We start from the raw sequence: 21199 nt of genomic DNA on the forward strand, positions 1-21199 counted from the left end.
TCCAAACAAAGCAAAACAACCTCTGAGCGGCCGTGAGGAAAACAGACATCTGCAACCGTGGGGCGCGAGGAGATGGGGCCAAGTATGGGACAGGATATTAGTGCTGGCACTGCAGAGGGGAAGTGTTTGGAGGAAGCACAAAGAACATTAAACTTCTCTAGTTTTTAAAGGATCAAAGATGAAATACCTACTTTGCGCCCTCCCAAAATGCCCTGCTCCCCCACAGGGTTCTCCTGGGCTGGGTTGGCCACGGCGTTGTTGGCCCTTCAAAGCTTTTGGTGCTCGTTTGCTGACCCAAGCCTCAAAACAGAGTAAAACATAATTCTCCCGAATGGAAAAACTGCTCCACGCCATGCCTAATATCAGCTGTGGGGTGGTGGGTGTGAGCTCTGGTGGTCGCCCCAGCGTGGAGGTGGTGGTCCTCAATGCACCAGTGGAGTCCCCCTCCGGTTCCACCGGGACCAACTATAGCTCCCCATCACGGGGAGCGCACCTGGCAGCCCCCCCATTCCCCAGGGAACCAGAATAACAGCAGGGAGCCCGTGGAAGGACACTGGTGGCCCTGAGCAGCCCGACGGGGGGAGGTGGCTGTGACCCCGTGAGCGATGGCTGCCTCCCTGCAGCCCCGGTGCCCATGCAGGGGGTGACGGTGCCGTGACACCCCAGTTACCCCTGGGAAAGGTGGGTGCCTGCAGCACCTCAAGCAGATGGGAAGACATCAAAGCTTCGCAGGGCTTCGCACTGCAATAGTCAGCCTGTGGTCGTTGGCTTTAGGTTTTTTCTTTTTTTTTTTCTTTTTATTGTGAAAACTGATAACCATTTTTTTTTCACAACAGTGCAAGTAAATACCAAAGTCAGCCCATTGAAATGGATCTTCTACAAAGGAAAATTTGAAGCACTTAAGGCAAGGTTTGTTCATCTCTAGCTTCAATTTAGCATCCAAAAAATATCAGACCTTCAGGTACTGATTGGCTTAACAAAATTTATATGGGATTTTTTTTTTAGTTTTTTTTTGTTTAGTCTTTAATTTGAAAGATTTACATTACTATGGAAACTGATACTGAGACACATTTGTCTCTGGCTTTTTTTAAAAATCCATTAGTTCCTGTTTGATTTTTAAATGTAAAGGCACACAATAAAGCTTTATGCATTTATTAAAATATACAGATTTTGGTAAATTTAGATTTTTTTTTTCTTAGTATCTTGATTATATATATTATATATATAGTTGTCAACAACACAATTATTTAAAAATAAAAATCACTCCATAACATATCTGCATATTCTTTCTCATGACACACTACAAGATCCCATTGTACAATGCACCAATGGGCTTTTGGAAACCACAATTAAAAAAAATTATTAGAACAAACTTTTTTTTAACAAATACACCAATTTCATATCAGAACTGCAGAGAATTGTTACACCAGAAAGTACCACCTGCAAAAAAAAGCAAGATATACATCAAAAAGACTGAACAAAATGAAGTGAAGATCATTTACAAGCTTGATTTACAACATCCCATGTCGGTCGGGGCGTGATTTCTCTGCCGCGTGGAGATTGCCGGCGTGCTGGGCGTCGTAACCGAGCGGTCATAACTGTGCAGAGTGAATTTGTGGGGGGACTGAGATCTTATAGAGTTGGTCTGGAAGGTTTGAGGTATTTATGCACCTTCTGTATCATGCATTGGGTGCCCCAGGGTGCGTGCCCAGCAGAGGGTGGTCAGGCGTTGGGGGGCTGCGTGCCTCTCACCGGTGGTGGGCGCGAGGTGGTACCGCTCCGCCTGTGTCCTCCTGATGGGTCAGAGGTGTGAGAACCTCCCTGAGGGCACTGGGGGAAAAGGCTGGATTTGGGCGTTACAGCAAATCAAGCACTTGCACCTCCTCCCAGCATCCAAAACCACCCCTGGGGCCGGTGGTGCCCAGAGGTGATGGACACCCATGAGCATTTTGGCCTTTGCAGCTTTTGCTTGTGCCCACTGAAGACCCCAACACCCGCTACAAGGGAGAGAACCAGAGCTCCCAAACGGAGGCTGAACCCATGTGTCCCCCTGACACCGCTGCTTGGAGCAGGGTGGGGGGACCCAGGCAAGCCCCAGCCTGTGGCTCGGCAGCCTTCTTATGCTCCAACGTTAGGTGGGATGCGGCGGGAGGAGGGTACGGCTCCTGCCCTGTGCCACGGCGAGGGTTCACGGCAGCCTGTCCTCCCCAGACAGTGCCGTGGCAGCAAATGCTGTTTCCCAGCGGTCCCGGGGACATGGGTGCAGCTGTTCTGACCCGGCGCTTCCCCAGGGAGGGGAAGGAGGATGGGTGAACAGGAACAAGAGCAGCCGAAGGGCTTCACTCAGTGCATGGGTCCAATGGAGAGGTTCCTACAGGCGCCGAAGAGCAAGGGATCAAGCCCTCATCAAATTACACGGCATAACTAGAGCAGACACGACAACAGACACTGGTAACGGCTCTGTAGCACAAGATTAAGGCTGCAAAAGGAATAACAGGCTTCCATTCGACAGGGTACTTGGGCATGAGTTTGTGGTTCGGCAGATGCCTAAATACCGTGCGGAAACGGGAAGAAGATGACTACCTTGGATATGGTATAGTACAAGAGCTGGTAGGAAAATAGCATCACTCTTTCTCCCTGAAAATGTAAAGCCAGACCTGTGAGGTGCCATCTCTCTTGAGTACTTCTAAGGCATCGAGAACGAAAGCAGCCAAGCGCGAGTGGAAGGTGACCTTTGTGAGAGGTGCTCGGCGCCGCCGGGAAGGTTTCCCGAGCTGGCCCCCGAGCGGTGCGCACGTTGCAAACAGCTTTCGGTGGGATGCACTTGGGATTTCTGCTTGTAGAAGCGTAGTATGGGCGGGCAGCAGGAGGGGATGCCAGGGCAAAGCTTATGGGTCCTTTTGCCAAATCTTTGCTCCCATCCTGAAGCCTTCACGAAGGCCAAGCTTCCCTTGGCTTGCCTGGCGCGCTTCGGGTTAAAATCTACAGAATCAGATTCTCTTTCCCACTGGGAAAAGGATTGTGACAGTTTGTGACTGAGATAGGAGCTGCAGGTAGGAAACCTATGCAGCCATGGCCAGAGCCTCTCCCTCAAGCCCTTGAGCCCCAGGAGTGATGGGGACAGGCGCGGGTCCAGGCACCCTCTGCACCCGGCAGCCCCCTTGCCCATGCAAGGCGCCAGCCAGGCTTTGCGCTGTGTTTCGGGGGCTGAGCCTCATCCAGTGAACCACAGTGTAAATGGTTCTCAGCATTACGTGTTGGAAATCATGCTTCATACCCCTGTCAATGTTAAATTGTCCCCTGGGATGCCAGCAGCAACCCCTGGGTTGGTCTGGGCTGCTCCAGGAGATGGATCCGGCCGCAGCCTTTGGCAGCCAGGGAGAGGATGGGTGCTGCTGTCTGATGGGGTCCTTCCCCACCGTTGCAGTGTTTTAAACTAAGCATGTTGGTAATGGGCTCCAGAACTAGACCTGCTGCTAATTGCTGACTCAGCAGTGCAGCTGCTGTCTGTGCTGGGGGGCTGGGGGGCGGTGGCTGTGACCAGACCCCATCACCGCCAGCAGTGCTGTGGAGACGCTGACAGCAGGGGACCTGATGGCACTGCTGGGGATCATGGCCATGCTTGGGCTGTACCGGAGGGCTTAACTATGAGAAATGTTCACTTGCTGACCACCTCTGCCCTGTGAGCCACCAGCTCTGTTTGGTTTCAGATTGAAATATGGACACTTACAGAACGAGCAGCATTTCAAGTGTTTTTCATATAGCATCCACCAAGGCAGGGGTCAGGAATGGAGAAAACGGTACGAGGTGGAGACGGCAGCAGGGAGGGAAATTTCAGCAGCTGAGCCCTCTCCGCTTGCCATGCGTGGCCCAGCCCTGCCAAGACATGCCTGACCCACAGATGTTGCTATTTTGCGGGTGCATGGACATGTCCCTGAAGCCCTGAGGCCAGAGTGAGCACTGAGATGTGCCCACCACAGCGAGGGAACTCTGAACATGCACGCGTTTCTCTTGTTCCATTCTCATACAATGAACAACGTAGTAATTTTTGTAAAAGACACAACGTGGTGGGAACAGCGCCCAGCCTCAGACCGGTGACGTTCAGAGAAATGGCGTGTGGTCATCATTGACCATTCACACTAGGTGGGTTGAGCCAAGAGCAGGTCACAGCCCTCACTGTGACCAGAAATGGGACCGGGCTCCCAACCACAGTTTTGGGATGTTCAGCCATGCTGGGATTTCAAGGTTTGATTGAGACACCAACTAATTTTGAATCCCAGTATTCGGGACGCCTGGATTTGGAGTGGGGGGATGGACACGGGGGTAGCACTGCTGTGTGCATCAAGTGCCTTTGCGCCAGAATGGGCCATGGAAATGCTGTGTGATGGGACCAACATCCCTGGATCCACCTCTGAGCTACTCCCTTGAAAGAGGTTTGTCCATCTCCATTTTGTACCCACCTACCCGTCTGTCCCTCTGGCTCAGCTATCACTTCTAAGGTGGTTCAAAGAGAAAAACAGGTGCTAAGAAAGTGCCAAAAATTTAAGAGTGGTATCTCACCGCTGTGGCTGTTGAGTGGACATTCCCTGGGGACATCTCATCTCATCCCCTCATGCGGCTCCTTCCACCTCCTCCCAGTTTGGCACATCTCCCACTCCACCTCCGCCGGTGCGGCTGGTGCCAGGAGATCAACCAGTGCCAGGGGATTGGCCGGCATTCACCAGAGCGGGACCCGACCAGTGGAGGCAGGATGGGCCACGGATGTGTTTGGTTCGTGGTCAACGGCAATCGCGGAGCGTGTCCCGAGGACCGGAGGTAAGCGGGGTGGTGGTGGAGGACCTGGGGAGGATGGGACAGGACGGGGAAGCCGCAGGAAGCTTTCCTCATCGGCTGGGCATCGCGGCGCCCCGCTGCCCGCCCCGCTACTCAGGTGAGTAATCCAACTCGTCGTTGGCGATGAGAGCCTCCGACGGCAGTTTGTGCCTGCCTTTGCTTTTCGACCTGCTACTTGTCCGATGGCTTTCCTTTGCTCCCGCCATTTGCTGGTACGAGAAGCCCTTGTCCTCGGAGGGACCCCAGCCTGGGTAGCCCTCACCCTCGGTGGCGTAGGAGAAGCCATCATCCACGGAGAAGGGGTCGACGTCCACGTCGTAGCGCTGGTAGGTGCTCTGGTGGAGGGCCTCCTCCCGGGCACTGATCTCCAGCGTGCTGTTCCACATCCCATAGCCAAAGTAGATGAGCAGACCTGCGGCGGGCGAGAGGGAGAGAATTGGACCCCAGCTGCGCCCACTGACCCAACGACTCCAGGTACAATATTGCCATAAACACACCGTGTCCCAAAACAACACCTGCCCCCCAAAACCCACACCAGGGGTGGGTGGGAGATCCAGCCCAGCTCACCACCAGCATCATCCCACCCAGCATGAGGCTGGCACCGGCTGGTGAGAGTTAAGTGTATGTAAATATACCTATATTTTTTAAGCCAGTGTATGTTGTAGTTGATGTCTGCTCTTCAAACCTATTGAGTTTGTGTTTTTGGGCTGCCAACTGTGACCCGAGGACTGTATGTTTTAAACATCAGCTGGGATCACTGCTGGCCACGTGATTGTGCCATCTGCAGCTTCGGTGGGACAGCAGGTCCCAGCAGATGTATGGAGGCTCCCAAGTGCCGACAACCCACATCTTGACTCTCTGGAGTTTTCTTATGCTTTTAATCTCTCTCCAGCTGGTGCTCGCAGCCACCCATGGCCCAGGGTTATTAGGATGAGCGTATTTGGTATTAAAACAGCTCTGAAATCCTGTCTTCCTTCCTTCAGGAGTTTCACTTCATTTCAGCCCTACCTGATCTCACCTTCCTGCACCAATGCTTTCCCCTGAAGCAAATTTATCTGGAGATTTAATTTCCAGTGGATCCTAGGATTAACCTACCCCAGATGTGTCCACAGAGAAACCCAGACTTCTCCACGTGCCATGGACTGGCCATGGGGGACTGCTTGAGAGGTTAATCCAGAGTCTGTGTGGCAGGACCACATGGCTCTACCAGAAAAACAAATGGCGTGTTCCTCCCCCAACTGGTGAGCAGCCATGGATGGGGCTGGTGGAGTTCATCACACCTTAACGAAGTGGCTTAATTGACTCATTGCCATTGCTGGCAGCTGAAGAGGTGTTAGATGTACCCACAGCTGATTAAACTGATGCTTTGGAGTCATCTTTACTGCCAGGTAGAAGGGTTTTCCCTGGATTTGCAGCTTCATCTATTGCCTTTGAGGGCAGAAAAAAGCACCGAGCATGTCTTCTCCACCCCGAAGAGTGCATGTGGCAGCTACCACCCAATGGTTCGGCTTGAAGTTGAGGACTCTCAGAGATGGAGCTTTGCTATGGGACCTCAGTCATTCAGGGCTGACCCAGGGTAACTGCTGCCCTCACCCCAAAGCAAAAGAGGGAAATGTAAAATGGAAGGAAAACATGGTTGCAGCCTCCCTGCAAAGGGTGGAAACCATGAGACCACTCTAAACTCTCTGAGACACCAGAAGGAGGTCCAAGGTCTGTTCATGTCATCGCCTGGCCCTGCCAGCTGAGCGTGAATATTTCCAAATGTCAGGAGGCGCCTGAGAAAAGCACAAAGGATAGTGGCCTGTGCCTGCCCAGCCCTCCTCCAGGAGGGGTGATTCCTGCCTTTACGGGAGATGGCAGCTGACTATGAGCTTTGCATTAATCCTCGTTCTCTTTCCCCACCACTTTCTCCCTCTCAGCCCAGGACCCTGAACCCTGCTCCCAAAGAGGAGGGCTGCTGGTGGGATACTTGGTCAGGGATGGTCCTTTTGGGTGCTGGCACCATGCTCAGGGACTGTTGTCTGCAACTGGGGCTCCTGTGGGCTGCTGCAACATGTATGTTTACCCATAGGGTTATTATTTCTCTGTAGAGCCCTTGGCTTTGATATTGTCTTGTTGCTTCAGTTCTCTATAGTCCAGACTTGGGAGCCTTCAGGCGGAGCTATGAGAGCTGCTCTTTTGGGTTTGTGGAGTGAGGGGGTTGCAAAGTCAAGCAAGGGAAACTATGGACATGCGGGGCTCCTGACTATGTGCCAGGAAGCCTAAATTTGGTGAAAAAAGGTCCACTACAGAGCCTGTGAGTCTCGAGATCCCCCTGCCAGAAAGGTAAGGACTTAGGCCTAGAAAAGGAGGTACAGTCCACAGATCCCTTGGCTCTGTCTCTCCCAGGGCTGTTGGGGTTGGGCAGCTCTGGGCTTCAGAAACACAGTGCTGAGATTTTGGCGTGGGCTGCTGAAGAGCTCAAGTGGGTGAAACAGCAAGAAAGCAGGCCAATTTCTCTAGGAAACCTGCCTGCGAGGCAATTTCTAGAACCCACCTACTTTGTATCAAAAGATTCATCAAAATAGTCACCTTTGCATGGAGCAGTTCACTTCCATCAAACTGACATTTTCTGGAGGTGTAATTTTCCATTTAGCTGTGGTTTGGGGGTTTGATGAACCCAGGTTTCTAAGAACTTCATGACGACAAGGGGCAAATGCAAAGGACTGGGTATGTCCCAGCTGAAGGAGCATCAGCCTAAGCACTCTAATTAGGGAAGTTGTTATTAACATCTTTTCAAAAGACTGTCAGTTAAAAAATTAAAATAAACTAATCTGGGACTCACCCACGAAACACCAGACGGCAAATCGGATCCACGTGACTGTGGAGAGCTTCAGCATGAGATAGATATTCACCAGCATAGCAAAGGCAGGGACGAAGGGCAGACAAGGTGCCATGTAGGGCAGCTTCTTGGGGTTTTCTGGCTGCTGCAAGATCACAAACACCAGCACGATGATGAGCAGGATCATCAGCACGACGAGGAGGATAGCCCACCAGCTCTGCTCGTAGATGTAGTCTGCCCCAAAAATGATGAAGGAGCAGAAGATGAACATCAGGACGAAAAGCAGGAGCACACAAGTGGTGACCGTGTGGCCGGTGGCTGCCGTGGGGCGGTCCATTTTCCCCGGCAGTCCGAGGTGGATCCTCATCGTGTAGTAGCGAGGGCCGATCAGCTTCTTCAGCTTGATGAGGTAGATGTTCTCAGACTCATCTGCCTCTATCCCTGAGGTCATGTCGACCGTGCCGTAATTGGGGTGATTCACATTGTAGGTGGATTTATCAGATTTCCCAATTAGCATCTCGTTATCCCCCAGAGATGGCAGATTTTTTGCCCCGCATGTGTTGGTTGGTGGGCCAGTGAACTCTTCTCCTTCGCTCCCTGGGGAGCAAGCTTCCTTCTCGCAGTCGGCCAGGATGCCCTCCTTCTTCTTGGTGTGCTCCTCGGAGAGGAACTTGACGAAGCCATCGATGTCACTCTCAGGCTGGTATCGGAGGAGCAGGACACAGACGGACACCAACGTATAGGCGAGCAGCGTGCCGATGGACATCATTTCTATCAGGTCCCTCAGGCTAACCAGCAAGGAGAGCAGTGCTGCAAGGAATCCAGAGACGATACAAGCCACTACGGGAGTTTCCGTGTAAGAGCTGACGTGGGACAAAAATCTGGAATGTGAAACGGTTGCAGAAGGTTAAAATTGCCGATGGCAGCCATTCTCTGTCGCAGTAATTCTTACTTGGCTGCAGGGACCAGGCTCAGAGCTGTGATCCCTTCAGCTCTTGTTGCTTTTTGGTGCTTAGACTCCAGACAGCCAGGACTGGAAATACAGATGAGGCTGGATCTGGAGTTAGATCTAGGTCTAACCAGCTCTGAAATGGGCACTTGGACGCTTGCAAATAAGTGCCAAGATTTTATGCATATAAGCTGCTTTCCTTTGCAAGTAAGACCTGAATTAAGTGCCCATCCTCACATAAGTTGAATCTCTAGGTACCATCACCAAACGAGATACTTTTGCATAGATCTCTCCTGATTTTTTCCTCCAGGATTTTGCTTTGGTGTGTGCCCCGTTCTGCAATCACCAAGCCTGTGCGTACCAGCTGCTCCCTGCAGTGATGGCACCGGGCTGTCAGGGTGCAGGACAGTCCCCATCCCTCCCAGCACACTTCCCATCTGGGTCCCAAGGGGCAAAAAATAAATGCCAGCATGGGCATGACTGACCTGAAGAGCAGCCCATCACCAGCCATGGCATAAATGACCCTTGGCATTGGGAATAGGGAGCCCAGCAAGCTGACGGTCAGGCCAGCCACTGAGCCGATGGCGACGATGAACTTGGCCGCATAGAAGCCATGGGCCACAAACATTTCCATCAGCGGGGACTCAGTGTCGATGGCGTCGTAGGGCACCATCAGCGTGAGGATGATGCTCACCTGGGGAAGGTGAGAGGAACAGAACATGGGTGTCAGCTGGGGACCCACAGGGCACGGGGGCTGCTTCTCAAGGGTGGAAAGCCAAAGAATTTCAAGTCTGATTGGGATTATATCCCTATGTCCCCTGTGGAGGGTATGTAAAGTGCTAGAGGTAAGGCCTCTGAAGGCAACAAGGCACCACCTTGAACTTTCCTGCAGTGGTGATGCAGGAGGCTGGTGGGACTTGGTGGGGTGAGTAACACCCGCATTGGCCACGTTCCTGTGTGGGCACAGCGCTGCCTGAGTCATGCACTCCCCATGGGACAGACCCAAAACCCAAGATGGCATTGCTTGGAGCATCACCCTGGTCCTATTTGAGCCAAAGAGAAATTGGTTTTGAGGGGAGCCCACCATGCAGCAGGAGAGGCAGTGGGTGAGTTTCTTTGAAATGATCAGAACAATATTTTTTTCTCCTCCGTGACTCAATTTTGCTACTTTACAGGGAAAATCCCTGAGTACAGGCATGCATTTATTGGGGTGCAGAGCAGCTGGATAGCTCTCGCATGGCTATCCCTGCCCATTCTCCCCCTTACTTGGACCCTCTCCCATATCTCCAGCAGAGGCAGTGCTGCCTTCCCCTAACACATGGAGAAACATTGCTGCAATGCTGCTGCTCCTTCTGCTTTGCTGCACTTCTGGATGCAAAAATAGCTGCAGATGGGGATGAGGCAGGAGGAGACAACACCATTTCCCTGCAGCTGGCAGAAGGGTCTCGGCAGGGTGACAGGATCCTGCGGACAAACCGGGCTGGGGCTGAGGGGAGCCTTGGCCGGACACTGCAGTCACACGGAAACACAGCTGATGTCTCAGTTCCCACCAAAGAAAGGGCCCTGTCTAAGGGTCAGACTGGCCCCCAGCTCCTGGGGAGGGGAGCCGTGCAGATGCCCAGAAAAGACACACTATATATCTATGTATTTTCTGTATATATATATATATATATGCATACATACATATTTATGTACATTTACGTACTTATAGCTTGTACTTACAGACACATATGCTGTCAAACACGTGACAAGCGAGGCCGTGATGGCATAGGGGATGGAGGTGTTGGGACTCTTTGCTTCTTCTCCCGTGGTAGCAATGATGTCGAAGCCGATGAAGGCATAGAAACACGTCGCAGCCCCTTTGAGCACCTGCGTGGAGGATCAAGCATCTGAGTGCCAGGAGGGAGGCTGGCACCCAACCAGGGAGAGGGAACTGAGCAAAAATGAAGGATCCCAGTTCTGTCTTGTCTGAGCTAAAGGGTGAGTAGGGATGGATTAGGGGGCGCACACGTAGAGCTGGGCGTTCCCATCTAGGAATACCCTGGGAGCACCCATAACTCAGCGATCTGGTCTAGGAAAAAGATTTCAACATGCAGCCCGAGTCACTGGAGGCATGTGCAGCTCGTTCGTGGTGCACCACAAACCTGTGCCCGCGCAGTACCCGGATCTGCTGGGAGATCCTGGCAGCAACAGGGGAGACAATTAACCAATTTCAGGTTTGCTTTCACAGTCCTCTACCCCAAATCCGTTTATATTGGTAGGGATTTGGAGCATGTTTACACATTCCATCTTAGCAAGATTTCTCATGTGGCAGCAAGCTCCTCTAGCAGAGGAAGCAGAAGAGAGCAGCAACAGTCAGATGTGCGCCGCTTTCCAAACAACCTCTATTTTGCTTGGAATCTGCAGACAGGTTAGGAGCACACGTTGGAGCACTTGGATGAGGAGTTATTTGTACTGTTTAGTTATGTTTTTAATGTGATTTTTAAAGATATACAGTATTAGCAAGGACATTTATAAGAAAGAAATGCTGCAGGAGGATGAAGACTCTGCGGCTGTGAGTGAGCTAATTTGCAGCTGTGAAACCCTCTCATACATCTAGCTAGCTAGTTGGGTACCACACGTCCATCACATCTCTGTCATCTCAGCTGTCTAGTGATGGAGGACACAGTGAAACTCACCTTTTTCAGGGGACTACCTGTAATTACCTTTTTAAAATGTTCCCTATGCTCCTGGGGATCTCATGCTTGTGCTGTGGTAGATTTACTTTTACAATTTGAGAAACAAACAACCAGCTGAAAATGATGGGAAGACCCTCTCAGTTTTAATGCGTTTTGAATATGTATTAAAACTATGAGTTGAATTGGAGCAAAACAGCTATTTTCTATTTTCTCATTTTCATTCCTATTGTATGGCATAAAAAGCCAAGCACAATTCAAAGGTAAATATCACCTCTGCTCTCAAATGAGCCTCAGTGCTCTTCTCCTCACTGTTATTCTCTGGCAGAGAGGTATTGATTTACTGAAGGGAGGTGCAGGGACTGTATGGCAGCTTGGGACCCTTTCAGTAATCAAGACTCTTGGTTTACTTTACTTTCTTGCTTATTTTTCTGCACAAAACCCTGATGGAGTCGAGCAGTGTAAATCTGAGAAATTATCTTGGGTTTAGGCCAGCTGAGATATTTTCAGTCTCTGTTCATCCTTGGATAAAAACCAGTGCAAGCAAGCTAAAAAAGCCAAATACGTCCAAATTCTCAGTAAGATTTGAGGGAACATCCATAAAATAAGTACTGGCAGGTGGCATTATGAAGTGCTCAAAACAAATGCTTGAGAACATTGTTGTTGAAAACCAGCCAACACAAGTATCTCCCCCATCCGCAGAGGCTGAGCCAGCTCCTCCTGAGCACCCTGTCTCAGATGGCCACTGCATTTTGCTCCATTGCCTGGCAATTGGTGGCATTTTCTGGTGTACACTTTCGTGTGGAGTCTGGCTTTTCAGGAGGACATTCTGGAAAAGTTCTGAGTTTATTCTAAGATCAGGCAGGAGATAAGGGCAAAGCATTGAGGTACCCTTTGGGTTTGGTGGAGTGAGGAGGTCTGGATCCAAGCCTGCAGGGGTGGAATTTGGAGGTCCCTGGCCAAAGTGCAGGTGGGTTTGGCAGGGCTGAGATTTGGAGACTGCGGTGGAAGTAGGGTGCGTTTACCACGAGCAAAGCTGAGTGTGTGGCAGGTAGGTGGCACCGCTGAGGTACTGCGTGTCCCTCCGTGCGCCCAGGACTTACCCCCGGCCATCCAAATGGCAGGAACTGCCCTTCAGACCAGTTGTCACCTTTGACATAGAAGAGGCCAGCAATCATGATGAAGATCCAGACTGCCAGGTTAATGATGTTGAGCACGTTATTCAGCCCCACCGAGTTCTTCACCCCCATGGCCACGATGATGGTGACAATGACAGCAATGACCAGAGCGAGAAGGTCGGGGTATGACTCCTCTCCTTTCCCTGGGTAAGAGAAAAGAGGTGTGTATCTCTCCATCCATAGCTGTGGAGAGCATCTCCAGAAACTCTGTGGGGGCTTTAAAAAATGCTTTTCAGACCCTGAGGCTTTGCAGAACTCTCCGATCTCATTGCAGATGTGGTCTCCAGATGCCCCTGCCTTCGCTAGCTAAGGCTGTTTTATTAAGGTAATAAATCCTGATGCCTCAAGACACCGTTAGGAGTTTTGGGAGGGCAGCAAACAAGTGATCAGGCCCCAGTTTGTATAACGTGCATCTGCCAAGTACTAATAAAAAATCAATCAATCTTTAAGTTCTCATGACACAGGTACAGGACAGCTAGCTGTTTTACTTACTGGTAGGAAGCATGGACTGTTGCTGGAACTGCTGGTCATACAGGACCATCACAGTGCTGAGCTCCTACGTGGCAGGACAGCAGACACCAGCTTGTACTCTCTAACAAGCCTCTGCGTGTGCCTTAATGGGACTGAGCAGAGCGCTTGCGCTGGGTGAAGCGCTCCTGTGCTGTCATTAGCCTCTGATATTCCACTAATTTTTCTGGGTGCTTATTCTGTTAAATGCCAGCTCATCCTGAAGGGGCTCAAAGTATCACGTACCCCATCCCCCCGAATCCCATCTACGAATCAGGCTGCAAAGGCAAAGTACCAGAGGCAGACGGATGGTAAATAATGAATGAAGCCTAATATCCATGTCTGACTTCTGACAAGCTTCCAATTACTTTTCAGGCCCTAGTTAATGCAGGTAGCCATGCACGGTGTGACGCACCTAGTCCGTTCAATGTCCCGACGCTGTTGATCATCCAGCGGCTGATGGTGTGGTTGGCCAGCGAGTCGAACATGCTGCTGAGGGCGCTGGCGCCCGCGGCCGTGCCGATCAGGTACTCCAGGATGAGGTTCCAGCCGATGAAGAACGCCACGAACTCTCCCACCGTCACGTAGCTGTAGGTGTAGGCAGAGCCTGTGGTCTTGGGGACCCGTACGCCAAACTCAGCGTAGCAAACGCCTGTTTAGAAAAATATGAAGCAACATAAGGAGAATGTGCTTGGAAAAAAAGAAAGTAAGACTGGCTTGGTCCCACCTGCCTGGTGGTGCCAGGAGGTGCCCAGGGCTGTAGTCAGCATCAGAAGGAGCCCAGAGACTTCACAGGGGGCCATGGTGACCCTCCCTCCCCAGCTGCTTGGCTTAAAACCCAGCCCATTTTCCCATTAAAATCAAGATATGATGGAATTTTTCTGAGGATACACAGTTCAAACTGCCCAAATCTATACAGCCTGTTGTAGAAAAGCCTTCTCACAGGTGTGTGCCCCTGATGTGGGACCCTCTGGCATGGCCAGCTGCAGCCCTGCAGATGCACAACCGAAGCTGGGGGGAAATCCAGGCACAGGGAGCAGAACTGGGCAGTGGTGGTGGTGCAGTCCTTGAAGCACTGTTTCCCTGCAGTAGCTCTGATGGTGACAGATACTTCTTCTTCCCCAACCAACAGTGACACCATAATATGATCTTTGCCAGGAATGTTTCTCTCATATATTTTATTTGTGGTATCAATATCCTGACAAGCTCCCAACGCTTCTGGTTGCAGAAAACATCGTAGCCCTGGGAAAGGAGGTTGCAGTGAGACCTGCCAGAGGACAGTGTTTGGGCACAAGGAGGTCAGGGATGGTTGTAGCCATTGCCTGGGAACCTGGACCAGTGTTGTGCAGCCCCATCCTATGGCAAGATGACACAGGAGGGCTCACACAAGGTTACACCCCTCCCTGCTCTGACTGCAATCTCCAAATGCTTATCCTGGGTTATTGCTGTGCAGACCCAGGCATGAGCACTGTCCTGATCACCTTGCTCTCGTTCGTACCCATGCAAGAGGGGCACAGGAGCATCTCCCTCATGAGGAAAGGCTGAGAGACTTGCATTTATTCAGCCTGGAGAAGAGAACACTGAGGGGGGATCTCATCAGTACATATAAATATATAAAGGGTGGTGTCAGGACGATGGGACTCGGCTCCTTTCAGCAGTGCCCACCGACAGGCACTGGGGCCACGGGCACAAGCTGGAACACGGGAAGCTCCCCCTGAACATGAGGACAAACCCCTTCCCTGTGCGGGTGCCAGAGCAGGGGCACAGGCTGCCCAGAGAGGCTGTGGGGTCCCTTCCCTGGAGACATTCACCCCCCGCCTGGACGCGGCCCTGTGCCCCTGCTCTGGGGGTGCCTGCTCACGCAGGGGGTGGGACGGGGTGAGCTCCAGGGGGCCCTGCCAGCCCCCGCCAGTCTGGGATTCTGTGATCTGTAGAGAGGAGTTTGAAGCCATCTTACATAGAGAGCATAAGTTATTTTAACACTTAAAAATGTTACATGTAAGTCTCATTCTGGAGAATATTTGCAAAACTAACTCTGTAGAAGAAGAAAAGAAAAGCAAAAATAAGTATTTAACTGGAGCTGTTTGGGAGGAGATTTCAGTGGACTTGTATACTTTCCAAACTCCTTGTGTACTTACTATGTCAGGATACTTTTTAATAAAAACCTGACCCTGACACATTGCTGTCTTAAAACAACCATTAGCTTTTATTTAAAAGGAATAGATGGACTTAGTCATAAATTCCCCAAATATTAGTCAGAACAAGTGCTGGAAGGCCACACTGCATCCTGCATGTTTAACACCAATTAAGACCCTGCCTGGAAGACCCCAGTTCAGCTCATACAGGTTAAAGTGTTAGGGCTGTTATCGTTGTGTAAACATGTAGTAATTATTGAGTTCTTTATGAGCTACTTTTCTCTGTTTAGAAGATAATAATTCCTCCAAAACTGCAATCAGTTCCATCTAGAGGGAGGAATAAATAATTTATAAAAAGTTATGAGGTTGCTGCTCTTACTGTCAGTGCAGCTTTTACACAGTACAAACACAGAATTATTGACTCCTTAAGCTGAATTTGGTGGCACTTCTTTTCCTGGTGTTGGAGGATGTTTATATTCCATTCACTGTTTAACTTGTATGCTTTTCAAGGGGCCTCTTCAAAACTTGATTTCTGCAAAGCAGGCCCAACTGCAGGAGCAGCAAGACGTCCCCATCATCCAGCCCTACAAAGAGTCATTATTCAAAGCTGATGAAAAATGCATGCGCTCGGCAAAGGTAAGTCATTCACAGATAACTGCAGGCCTGAATGATTTACGAAACATGTGCTCTGATGAGGACAAGTGTCTAGTTTCTCTCTTTGATGGCCTTAAAAATCATATAATCTTTCTTAGAGGCAGCTCTACTTTTAGCCAATGACAAGATAAGGCTTAAAGAGGATTGTTATTGATAAAGAATGGTAACAGCAAAGCAAAGATATTAATATGTATAAAATGTTTGAGTTCTCAATTACTCTACTAGGATCCCTAAATGGAAGATTAATCTTTCACTATGCATTGCATACAGCAACACGTTGTGGATATCTCCATTAAGTATCAGCATATATTAAGAAAATAAACTCCTTTTTATCATAGCATGCAGCATCCAGTCCAGGGGACATGAGATGCAAAATCCACCATCCATCCCTAATTGCCACTGGCTGTATTGGGCAGCATTAATCAAATCACTTTGCTTTGCAGTGCTGCAGGTCCTCCATCAGAAACGGGGTTCACAGCACTTTCCTCTCTGCTTAAAAAGGCAGATAATATCATCATAAGCCCCCAGTCAAGAATGACTGCAAGTTTCTGCAGAAAACAAGCTAACACAGTGGGTGTTTGGAAGATTAGTCTTTTTACGGAAGACCGTTTCTTTCCCTTGAATATTAGCTACACTGTGTAATTGGCATGGCAGTCATTATGCCGGTGTAATTATACAGTTATTGACATTATTCAGAAGGACATAAGCATAGCTGAGGGGTTTTCTCCATGACATTGTCCCTTCCAAAATCCCATCTAAAAAAGCTCGTTTTTCTGGTTTAATTGACCCCTCCATTCTCTGGTTTATCTTGTTTGGAGGTAGAGGGTGAGGCAGCCAGCAGCTTTCCAACCAGTTAGATGTTTTTGTGTTAGTGGTGGCTTAGGGCCACACTGGGCATCCTGACCTTCCTGGAGGGGACTTTTGCTGGTGAGCAGTGCCTCGGTGGGGCAGGAGGAGGGACCACAAAGCCCCCGCTGCCTTCAACCTCAAACTCCAGCACTGCAATAGCTGCTGGGCAGCACAACCAGTGGTAGAAGGGGCTGGGGCAAGAGCCACAGCTCAGTGCACCCTCTTGGCTGCTGCGTTGCTTTTGGTGTGCCGGGGCAGTGGTGGTTGCTGTGTGGATGTTGACCATCCCACTGCCACCTGGCATGAGGACACACAAGGACCATGAGACATCCCACAGGGCACTGGCACAGCAGGAGCAATGTTTCAGGTGAAACAAGCCTTTGAGGAGGCACCTTTCATCAGTGCTGGAGGTAGTATCAATTAATTCATGCTACCACCCAAGAAATCCAGAGACAATACCCCTCATTAAACAAGAGCAGCCAAGGCAGGTATACAGCAAAATCCTATTTTCAGCAAACCACTGAGCCTGTCCACTGTATTTCATGATCACTGTGTGAGGACAGAGAAAAGGCAGCTCTAAAAGAAACCTTCCTTAGAAAAACAACTCCCGTTCCTCCAGCACCACCTGAGCAGCTCATGATCAGCTGCAGCTGGAGCCCCTCATCCCAGCCCTTGCCCTGCAGGGAGCACCTGAGGCACAGGTTTAGCTTCCCCCCTGCTCTGCTGGACCCCCTGGCTGTTGCTGAGCCTGCTCCCACATGGGTACCAGGTAAGAGCATGACAATGTGCTCCAGAACAGTGTGGCTTTATGCTTGAAGCCCCCATTAAGGGTTGCTGGGGTTGCAGAGCAGTTCCCGAGGGAGAGTGTCTTCTTTTCTTGCACAGCCTGGCACTGAAGCCTGTGGGGTTGTGAGGCAGAGAAAACTATCCCACACTGGTAGCCATCGTGAGGGGGGAGCTGACCTGCACCTGGGCTCGCAGTAAGGTGGTCGCAAAATGCAGTCAACAAGGTTGTATTGCTGTAGGAGAGGCAACCACTAAAGGGACAAGCAACGGCTAGTGGAAAAGGCTGTGGAGAGGGTAACGGGGTTGGGTAAGGTGCAAACTGCTGATTTTTTGCCAAGAAGGGGTTATGTTTTGAGATGGGGGTGAGAGTGGGGAGTCCCAGTGGTGGCTGCTGACGGAGGGCACCCGCGGTGTCCCCTGTGCTTTGTGGAGGGAAGCTGGGGAAATGTTTCTGTCTGGGAGCTGAATAAAAGGCCTTCCAGTGAGAGAATGAAAAAGATTGATTTAATTTAATTTATCAGTTTAATCAATTATACTATGTCTGTAGGTTCCTTGACAGGACACATGTTGCTTAAACCTAGGGGAAGGCATAACTGGAATTTGTCAGGTAGATGAAATTAGAAAAATTCCTATCTGAAACCAGGCTAAGCAGTGTGGAGGGGTTTCCTACTGCTGGATCCTGCCCGGCAGGGCTTCCCCGTGGCTGACTCCCAGGGAAGGCAAATGGCTTTCTGGAAGGGGCTTTTTTAGCCAAAATCCTCTTGGGTTCACTTTGCAGGCAGTGGGATTTGACTCAGTGATCCTCAGTATATCAAGGGAAAGCAGGTGATGTAGCGGTCCCATCTAAAAACTGTGGGAAACTCCTTAAAATCTGTCTGCACATGCTTGCCTGAGCTCAGCGCCCGCTACACCGCGAGTGACTGTGAGGTGAGAGCTGAAATCGCGTCCCCTGTGAGCCCGATAGCCCGTCCAGCTCCCGAACCCTTGCTCAGTTTTACTTGCCAAAAACATGTTGCTGTTATAAACAGCAGCAGCGTCAACCATGAAGTGAGGAAACGGCCAAGGAGACTATCAAAACACTGCATCCTTTGCAAAACACTTTCCCAGGGCTACAAAAGCAAGGGGAGATGAAAGCTAGGCGGGAAGCAATGTGGGCTCCTGTGGGCGAAGGCGGGAGGAGCTCCCCGTTGTGGGGCAGGGCTCATGTCTGGGGTGAAAAAGCCCCTTTTGGAGGACAGTGTGGGTTTTTGTTGTGTGTTTTGGTTTGTTTTTTTTTTTAATATATGAGACCTACCCAGGCTCTGTTTGCTCTTGATTTGCATCACGGCCACTGAAACCCTCACAGAAAGGAGAAAGCGACCAGTGTGAAAGGGAAAAGACACTGATGGTATCTACTGCCTCAGTTAAAAAATGGGGATATTGGTTCATTTGTTGTGTTGGGATCCCAAATAAGAATGGGGTCTCGTTACGTACTCTCAGCTTTTGTCCTGGGCTGAGCCAGCATTAAGTGTGTCTGAACTGCCTTGTCGCTGGGGTCCTGCGGGGAGGCAGGGCTCTCTGCATGGTGGTCCCCAGCCAGCGTCGCCAGGATCTTTCCCTGGCACGGCTTTGGAGAGAACGTGACGTTTGTCCCTATGCTGTGCCAGGGTTGTGCCTCTGGGCTGCAGGGGTAGGGGGCTCAAGCTCGCACGGGCTTTGGTGGGATCTCTATGGAGCAGCACTGCAACCTCCAGGGAAAGAGCATGATGTGCTTCTACTTCCCCCTACAAAAATCCAGAGACTTGAAAAGGTGAGCTGGGTTATTTTGCTGTGTTTGCTGTTGCTGCCTTCTATCAAAGCCCTTTGCCATTTACTCAAGTTTTCTTATCCAACCTGCGGATAAAAGCTGGATCCCAGGCTGCCACAGCATGCAAAGTCCTCTGAGAAGAGAGAGCAGGAACATCGCATCATTGTGTTAGCACTGATCTGGAAAGGACAAATGCCAGCGGTACTGGCTTCATGTGGGAACCCGCAGCTCGAGCCATATGCTCAGCTGGGTTCCTACGGAGGAGACGGAATTCACCAGCTTTTCACTAAAATACATATTTACTCTCTCTCTGCATGTTTGTTTGTTGTGTTTTTCTGTTTGGGAATTCAAAGAGTGATCCTGCGTGAATAGGAGCCAATAAAATCAACTCCAAAACTAATTGAGGAATTCGTTAACTGTTAGCAATGTCCACAGCAAAAGCAGATGGCCCTGGTGCTACCCAAGCCACCAATATCCTTCCTGTTGAAACCGGGTTTCCCACAAGCCACGTTGAGCTCTTTCTCCGATGCTGTGGTCTGGCTGCGCTCTCTGCCTGGGACACGCGCTGCGAAACTCTCACTGGTGTTTTAAAATGTATTGACCGCAGGCTCCATCCCTGGGGAAGCCATCAACAGCTCACCAGGGTAATTACGCTTGGGCTGCTGTCTCCCCGTACAGGGTTTGGTCTGACATTTGGGCAGTGAGAGGCAGTGCACCCCATAAGCTGGATAAGCCTAGTGTGAAAGGATGTTTTAGTCTATGGAGAAGTCATTGCCTCCTCGTAGCTTGTGCTGCTGAGCACGGGTCCTGCCAGGCGTCTGCCCATAAATGGAGCCAGAGGATGCACGAGATGGTGTGTTTCTCGAAAACCCACCGGCACGACTCACCTGACAAGATGGAGGCAACAGCAGCGATGATGAAGGAAACGATGACCCCGGGCCCTGCCATCTCCTTGGCCACCAGGCCAGACACCACGTACATGCCGGTGCCCACGCAGCTCCCGACGCCGAGGGAGATGAGGTCGAGGGTGGTGAGGACCTTGGCCAGCCGGGCGCCCTGGGCGGAGGCGGTCCCCGTGCCCTCCAGCATCGACTCCACGGGCTTGGTGCGCAGGACGCGGGTGCGCAGGGCATGGCCTGCCGCCCCCCACGGCACCCGCCGCGGGTCCAGGCGTGAGAAGAAGCGGCTCATGGCTGGTGCTGGGCTTGGCGGAGGTGGGTCACGGATGGTTTCAGCAGCACCTGCTCAGGGCTGCAGCTGCATCTCCCTCCTGCGCTGGCGGCCTGGCTGCGAGAGAGAGGAACACAGTTTTTAACTGAAAGAGTGAAAAAAGAGGGATGTGCTCCACTTGGAGGAACCAAAAGAGGCATCCAAGCCATTTTCTGGCTGGGATCCAACTCTGGGAGAGCCCTGAGGGGAGCTTTGTTTTCACCAATGCTGCTGCTCTGGAAAAATCTTTTTTCTCTGTCCTAGCTGTTTTACACAATAGAGATGCTCTGCCCCTCTTCATGTTTGGTTTTATGGTGTTATCCCCAGTTATTAATACAGCCCCATAAGCAGCAGGAACCTGATACCCTCCAAGTGCCCATTACGTGGCTTAATTGCTACCAAAAGCGCTGATGGCTCTGTATAACTGTGGAGTGCTGGTGGCTACCGCGGCACCTTGGGTCCCGGTGGGGACCAAGCCCAGCCCCAAGCCCAGCAGCTCCGCAGTATGCCCTGGGAGTGGGGATGCTCCTGTGGGTACCGTGTGTCAGCCCGCCATCGCTGTGCACACCCACACGGGACCTTCCGCGGGGCATTGCTGTGCTCCACCTGTGCTGCAAAACCCCCAGAGAGTCTGGGACCGTAGCTTTGCTCCTCTATCTAGTGTGTTGAGACTCCTGCCTGCCTGTGCCGGGCTGCGGCCAGCTACGGGGCTTGATCACCACAAATTGGTGACTTTTTTAGTGCTACAGAAGTTGGGTCTTACAGCTCTCTGGCTGTTCTGGTTGGGTTTTCTTCTTGCGTGCTACCGTTATCCTGG

General features: G+C 51.0%; 1 protein-coding gene across 1 annotated transcript; it reads right to left on the bottom strand.

The window, feature by feature from the left end:
- Positions 1-1136: 1136 nt before the first annotated feature.
- SLC7A14 (solute carrier family 7 member 14) lies at positions 1137-20455 on the bottom strand. Its single transcript, XM_064457986.1, has 7 exons — positions 20061-20455; positions 13379-13615; positions 12382-12599; positions 10326-10472; positions 9089-9297; positions 7658-8535; positions 1137-5245 (listed from the first exon to the last, which is right to left on the bottom strand). The coding sequence occupies exons 1-7, from the start codon at positions 20362-20364 to the stop codon at positions 4923-4925; spliced, it is 2316 nt and encodes a 771-aa protein (XP_064314056.1). The 5' UTR covers positions 20365-20455; the 3' UTR covers positions 1137-4922.
- Positions 20456-21199: the final 744 nt, after the last annotated feature.

Source organism: Phalacrocorax carbo, chromosome 7 (assembly GCF_963921805.1).
Source record: "Phalacrocorax carbo chromosome 7, bPhaCar2.1, whole genome shotgun sequence".
In the NCBI taxonomy this organism is placed as follows: domain Eukaryota; kingdom Metazoa; phylum Chordata; class Aves; order Suliformes; family Phalacrocoracidae; genus Phalacrocorax; species Phalacrocorax carbo.